The sequence below is a fragment of the Eucyclogobius newberryi genome, unplaced genomic scaffold, assembly GCF_026437365.1.
Source record: "Eucyclogobius newberryi isolate DKJ021-1_F unplaced genomic scaffold, fEucNew1.0.hap1 SCAF_801, whole genome shotgun sequence".
In the NCBI taxonomy this organism is placed as follows: Eukaryota; Metazoa; Chordata; class Actinopteri; order Gobiiformes; family Gobiidae; genus Eucyclogobius; species Eucyclogobius newberryi.
In genome coordinates this window covers 5,165-12,141 of record NW_027316503.1, presented here as the reverse complement: position 1 = coordinate 12,141, position 6,977 = coordinate 5,165, and the positions used below count along the sequence as shown (strand labels likewise).

General features: G+C 49.9%; 1 protein-coding gene across 1 annotated transcript; it reads right to left on the bottom strand.

Annotated features, from left to right (window-relative positions):
- Positions 1-2,489: 2,489 nt before the first annotated feature.
- On the bottom strand, positions 2,490-6,184 carry LOC140352298 (calcium-transporting ATPase type 2C member 1-like; the record flags this gene model as incomplete). The annotated part of the gene is made up of 8 exons (XM_072437700.1): positions 2,490-2,642; positions 2,820-2,936; positions 3,526-3,594; positions 3,714-3,880; positions 4,319-4,369; positions 4,439-4,536; positions 4,866-5,036; positions 6,087-6,184. Coding segments are annotated over 8 exons (924 nt in total), but the record flags the coding sequence as incomplete, so codon positions are not given.
- Positions 6,185-6,977: the final 793 nt, after the last annotated feature.

Sequence of the window (6,977 nt, the reverse complement as noted above, 5' to 3'; positions counted from 1 at the left end):
TGTTCCATTTTGGCATCACATGTTTATATGAACGGAACATGCAAGAGATGGAACGTGTTCATGAGACACTTAGAGCAAACCAGTGCTTTATTTGGGGATAAAGCGCTCGTCATCTCCATAAAAAGCACTTTTGCACGAGCTCCGCCCGTTTACAACGCTAATGTTCCATTTTTCTACAACTAATGAGTCTGCACGAGGAAGTGGACCAGCGCTTCACACTACATGTGCACTTTCACAGCCGTGCTTCTCACGGCCTTACGGGACTAATGGGACGAATGGGACGAATGGGACGAATGGGACTAATGGGACTAATGGGACTAATGGGACTCTCGCCAGCTTGTGGCGCTCGGGCCTAATTGATATTTTTAGTAATTGCAGTGGTATTTACAGTGCTAGTAGTCGTAGTAGTCGTAGTAGTCGTAGTAGTCGTAGTAGTCGTAGTCGTAGTAGTCGTAGTAGTCGTAGTCGTAGTAGTCGTAGTAGTCGTCGTAGTCGTAGTAGTAGTCGTAGTAGTCGTAATCGTAGTAGTCGTAATCGTAGTAGTCGTAGTAGTCGTGGTCGTAGTAGTCGTAGTAGTCGTCGTAGTAGTCGTAGTAGTCGTAGTAGTCGTAATCGTAGTAGTCGTAGTAGTCGTAGTAGTCGTAGTAGTCGTGGTCGTAGTAGTCGTAGTAGTCGTAGTAGTCGTAGTAGTCGTAGTAGTCGTAGTCGTCGTAGTCGTCGTCGTAGTCGTCGTAGTAGTCGTAGTAGTCGTAGTAGTAGTAATCGTAGTAGTCGTAGTAGTCGTGGTCGTAGTCGTAGTAGTCGTCGTCGTAGTCGTCGTAGTAGTCGTAGTAGTCGTAGTAGTCGTAGTAGTAGTAATCGTAGTAGTCGTAGTAGTCGTCGTAGTCGTAGTAGTAGTCGTAGTAGTCGTAATCGTAGTAGTCGTAGTAGTCGTAGTAGTCGTAGTCGTAGTAGTCGTAGTAGTCGTAGTCGTAGTAGTCGTAGTAGTCGTCGTAGTCGTAGTAGTAGTCGTAGTAGTCGTAATCGTAGTAGTCGTAGTAGTCGTAGTAGTCGTGGTCGTAGTAGTCGTAGTAGTCGTCGTAGTAGTCGTAGTAGTCGTAGTAGTCGTAATCGTAGTAGTCGTAGTAGTCGTAGTAGTCGTAGTAGTCGTGGTCGTAGTAGTCGTAGTAGTCGTAGTAGTCGTAGTAGTCGTAGTAGTCGTAGTCGTCGTAGTCGTCGTCGTAGTCGTCGTAGTAGTCGTAGTAGTCGTAGTAGTAGTAATCGTAGTAGTCGTAGTAGTCGTGGTCGTAGTCGTAGTAGTCGTCGTCGTAGTCGTCGTAGTAGTCGTAGTAGTCGTAGTAGTCGTAGTAGTAGTAATCGTAGTAGTCGTAGTAGTCGTGGTCGTAGTCGTAGTAGTCGTAGTCGTAGTCGTAGTCGTAGTCGTAGTAGTCGTAGTAGTCGTAATCGTAGTAGTCGTAGTAGTCGTAATCGTAGTAGTCGTAGTAGTCGTGGTCGTAGTAGTCGTAGTCGTAGTCGTAGTCGTAGTAGTCGTAGTAGTCGTAATCGTAGTAGTCGTAGTAGTCGTGGTCGTAGTCGTAGTAGTCGTAGTCGTAGTAGTCGTAATCGTAGTAGTCGTAGTAGTCGTAGTAGTAGTGGTCGTAGTAGTCGTAGTAGTCGTAGTAGTAGTGGTCGTAGTAGTCGTAGTAGTCGTAGTAGTCGTCGTAGTCGTCGTAGTCGTCGTAGTCGTCGTAGTCGTCGTAGTCGTCGTAGTAGTAGTCGTCGTAGTCGTCGTAGTCGTCGTAGTCGTCGTAGTCGTAGTAGTCGTAGTCGTCGTAGTCGTCGTAGTCGTAGTAGTAGTGGTCGTAGTAGTCGTAGTAGTCGTAGTGGTCGTAGTAGTCGTAGTAGTCGTAGTAGTCGTCGTAGTCGTCGTAGTCGTCGTAGTCGTCGTAGTCGTCGTAGTCGTCGTAGTAGTCGTAGTCGTCGTAGTCGTCGTCGTAGTCGTAGTAGTCGTAGTCGTCGTAGTCGTCGTAGTAGTAGTCGTCGTAGTCGTCGTAGTCGTCGTAGTCGTCGTAGTCGTCGTCGTCGTAGTCGTCGTAGTCGTCGTAGTCGTAGTAGTCGTAGTAGTCGTAGTCGTCGTAGTCGTCGTAGTCGTCGTAGTCGTCGTCGTAGTCGTAGTAGTCGTAGTAGTCGTACTAGTCGTACTAGTCGTACTAGTCGTACTAGTCGTACTAGTCGTAGTAGTCGTAGTAGTCGTAGTAGTCGTAGTCGTCGTAGTCGTAGTCGTAGTCGTAGTCGTAGTCGTAGTAGTCGTAGTAGTCGTAGTGGTCGTAGTAGTCGTAGTAGTCGTCGTAGTCGTCGTAGTCGTCGTAGTCGTCGTAGTCGTCGTAGTCGTAGTAGTCGTAGTAGTCGTAGTAGTCGTAGTCGTAGTCGTCGTAGTCGTAGTAGTCGTAGTCGTAGTCGTCGTAGTCGTAGTAGTCGTCGTAGTCGTAGTAGTCGTAGTAGTCGTAGGCAGTACCTCTCTCCAGAAGACGAAGAGCGTCCCACACACGATGATGAAGGCCGACACCAGGACTTTCACCAGGAGGCTGCGGGTGATGATGCTGTCGCCGAGGTTACGGGGAGGCTTTCTGATGACATCACGATCCACAGGCTCCACCCCCAAACTGCACACACACAAGAACACATCATTCACCAGATCCGGGCCCGACCCCAAGCCCGAGCCGGACCTCCCCACCCTGCTCACCTCCGGCCCCCGCCCGCTCACCTCCGGCCCCCGCCCGCTCACCTCCGCCCCGCCCGCTCACCTCCGACTCCCCCCCGCTCACCTCCCCCCCGCTCACCTCTGGGCTGGAGGTCCGTCCATGATGATGTTGATCCACAGGATCTGCATGGCGTTCAGAGGGTTTGGGAAGTTCATCAGAGTCGCCAAAGAGATGAGAGTCAGAGCGGCGATGGAACTATAAAGCAAACAAAGAGATGAGAGTCAGAGCGGTGGGAAACTCCTCCCCCCAACCCCAGGGGGAGGAGTTTCCCCCCTTTTCCTCCACAAAAAGAGTAAAAAAATGGACAATAGATATAATAAAGAAAAAGAGTTGGGAGGTTATCACAGGGGCTTTGAGTGCAGTGGAAACATGCTTTGATGTGAGTGTGTAACGTTCTACAGTGTGATCTACAGTGTGATCTACAGTGTGATCTACAGTGTGATCTACAGTGTGATCTACAGTGTGATCTACAGTGTGATTTACAGTGTGATCTACAGTGTGATCTACAGTGTGATCTACAGTGTGATCTACAGTGTGATCTACAGTGTGATCTACAGTGTGATTTACAGTGTGATCTACAGTGTGATCTACAGTGTGATCTACAGTGTGATCTACAGTGTGATCTACAGTGTGATCTACAGTGTGGCAGTGTGATCTACAGTGTGATCTACAGTGTGATCTACAGTGTGATCTACAGTGTGATCTACAGTGTGATCTACAGTGTGATCTACAGTGTGATCTACAGTGTGATCTACAGTGTGATCTACAGTGGGTGGAGCCTCACGTGCTGAGCTGGAAGCGCACAAAGTTTGTGATGTTGTTGTAGATTCCTTTGCCCTCCTCGATCGCCGACCTGCAACAGACCAGAATTTAAACAGGTGAACTAAACCCGGACTAAACCCGGACTAAACCCTTGTCTAAACCCGGACTAAACCCGGTCTAAACCAGGTCCAAACCCGGTCCCGGCCTCACAGGATGGTCTGGAAGTCGTCGTCCACCAGGATCATGTCCGCTGCCTCTTTACACACGTCTGTGCCGCTGCGTCCCATGGCAACGCCAATGTCAGCCGCTTTCAGAGCCACTGCATCGTTTACACCGTCACCGGTCATCGCCACGACAGCACCGATGTTCTGCAGAGACTACAGGAGAACATGAGGAGAACATGAGTTAGAACAGAGCAGATGTTCTGCAGAGACTACAGGAGAACATGAGGAGAACATGAGTTAGAACAGAGCAGATGTTCTGCAGAGACTACAGGAGAACATGAGGAGAACATGAGTTAGAACAGAGCAGATGTTCTGCAGAGACTACAGGAGAACATGAGTTAGAACAGAGCAGATGTTCTGCAGAGACTACAGGAGAACATGAGTTAGAACAGAGCCGATGTTCTGCAGAGACTACAGGAGAACATGAGTTAGAACAGAGCAGATGTTCTGCAGAGACTACAGGAGAACATGAGTTAGAACAGAGCAGATGTTCTGCAGAGACTGCTCCTCATGTTCTCCTGTAGTGGCATTTGTTGCTCTTTGAAGACCTAAACCCTCAGACCAGTCCATCAGGTCAGGAACAGGATTTACCTTGACAATCTTGAGTTTGTGTCGGGGACTGGCTCTGTAGAACACTGCGATCTGCACAAACACCACACAGTGAGTCAAATGTACAGCTGAGCAAAGAAACGTGCAGAAGGTCAGACTGACCCGAGACACCATCTGAGAGAGCTGCTGAAGGTCCAGAGCGTCCACCTCATCTCCAGAGAGGCACTGACCGCCTTTAGAGTACAGCCCCAGGCGCCCGGCTGCAGGACACACAGGGGTATGAGCTCGGGTATGAGCTCGGGTGTGGCCCGGGTGTAGTTCGGGTGTGGCTCTGGTGTGGCTCGGGTGTGGCCCGGGTGTAGTTCGGGTGTGGCTCGGGTGTGGCTCGGGTGTGGCTCGGGTGTGGCTCGGGTGTGGCTCGGGTGTAGTTCGGGTGTAGTTCGGGTGTAGTTCGGGTGTGGCTCGGGTGTAGTTCGGGTGTAGTTCGGGTGTAGTTCGGGTGTGGTTCGGGTGTAGTTCGGGTGTGGCTCGGGTGTAGTTCGGGTGTAGTTCGGGTGTAGTTCGGGTGTGGCTCGGGTGTAGTTCAGACCTATAGCGACGGCCGTCTCCTGAGAGTCTCCCGTGATCATCTTCACTGCGACTCCAGACGAGATCAAAGTGGAAACAGCTTCTTTTACTCCTGAACGAGGAGGATCCAACATCCCGACCAGACCCACGAAGGTCAGCGAGGAGAGATCCTGACCCACAGCGAAGGCAAGGACTGAGAGCAGAGAGACCGGGTCAGAACCAGAGAGACCGGGTCAGAACCAGAGAGACCGGGTCAGAACCAGAGAGACCGGGTCAGAACCAGAGAGACCGGGTCAGAACCAGACAACCTTTTGTTAATTACAATATACGAGCGTGTAGACCGCATTATAATGTTGTGATATGAAGTACTACCAAATAAACTGGTCCAGACTGACCTCTGACCTGTGTCCTGTGTCCTGTGATTGACCTCTGACCTGTGACTTGTGACCTACCTGTGTCCTGTGACTGACATCTGACCTGTGTCCTGTGATTGACCTCTGACTGACCTGTGTCCTGTGACTGACCTCTGACTGACCTGAGCCGTGTCCTCTGACTGACCTGAGTCCTGTGACCTCTGACTGACCTGAGTCCTGTGTCCTCTGACTGACCTGAGTCCTGTGACCTCTGACTGACCTGAGTCCTGTGACCTCTGACTGACCTGAGTCCTGTGACCTCTGACTGACCTGTGTCCTGTGACCTCTGACTGACCTGAGTCCTGTGAGTCCTGTGACTGACCTGAGCCGTGTCCTCTGACTGACCTGAGTCCTGTGACCTCTGACTGACCTGAGTCCTGTGACCTCTGACTGACCTGAGTCCTGTGACCTCTGACTGACCTGAGTCCTGTGAGTCCTGTGACTGACCTGAGTCCTGTGACCTCTGACTGACCTGAGTCCTGTGACCTCTGACTGACCTGAGTCCTGTGACCTCTGACTGACCTGAGTCCTGTGACCTCTGACTGACCTGAGTCCTGTGAGTCCTGTGACTGACCTGAGTCCTGTGACCTCTGACTGACCTGAGTCCTGTGAGTCCTGTGACTGACCTGAGTCCTGTGACCTCTGACTGACCTGAGTCCTGTGAGTCCTGTGACTGACCTGAGTCCTGTGACCTCTGACTGACCTGAGTCCTGTGACCTCTGACTGACCTGAGCCGTGTCCTCTGACTGACCTGAGTCCTGTGACCTCTGACTGACCTGTGTCCTGTGACTGACCTGTGTCCTGTGACTGACCTCTGACCTGTGACTGACCTCTGAGTCCAGCTGAGCCCATGTAGCTGATCTGCTGCTGGTAGAGCTCCCTCTGCTGGTGGCTGAGGGGCAGTGTTGCTCCATGACTGTGGTACGAGCTGCAAAAAAAGAAAAAAAAAAAAAAAGAAAAAAAGAAAAAAAGAAACAATCACCAGCTCGAACGCTCCTTTGACAAAGTACAGAGCTGCTTTGTCCTAGAACATGGAGAACAAGAGAACGTGAAGAACATGAGAACGTGAAGAACATGAGAACGTGAAGAACATGAGAACGTGAAGAACATGAAGAACATGAGAACGTGAAGAACATGAGAACGTGAAGAACATGAAGAACATGAAGAACATGAGAACGTGAAGAACATGAAGAACATGAAGAACGTGAAGAACAAGAGAACGTGAAGAACATGAGAACATGAAGAACATGAGAACGTGAAGAACGTGAAGAACATGAGAACGTGAAGAACATGAGAACGTGAAGAACATGAGAACGTGAAGAACATGAGAACGTGAAGAACGTGAAGAACGTGAAGAACGTGAAGAACATGAGAACGTGAAGAACATGAGAACGTGAAGAACGTGAAGAACATGAAGAACGTGAAGAACAAGAGAACGTGAAGAACATAAGAACGTGAAGAACATGAGAACGTGAAGAACATGAGAACGTGGAGAACATGAGAACGTGGAGAACATGAGAACGTGGAGAACATGAAGAACATGAAGAACATGAGAACGTGAAGAACATGAGAACATGAGAACATGAGAACGTGGAGAACATGAGAACATGAAGAACATGAGAACATGAGAACGTGAAGAACATGAGAACGTGGAGAACATGAGAACGTGAAGAACATGAGAACGTGAAGAACATGAGAACATGAGAACATGAAGAACATGG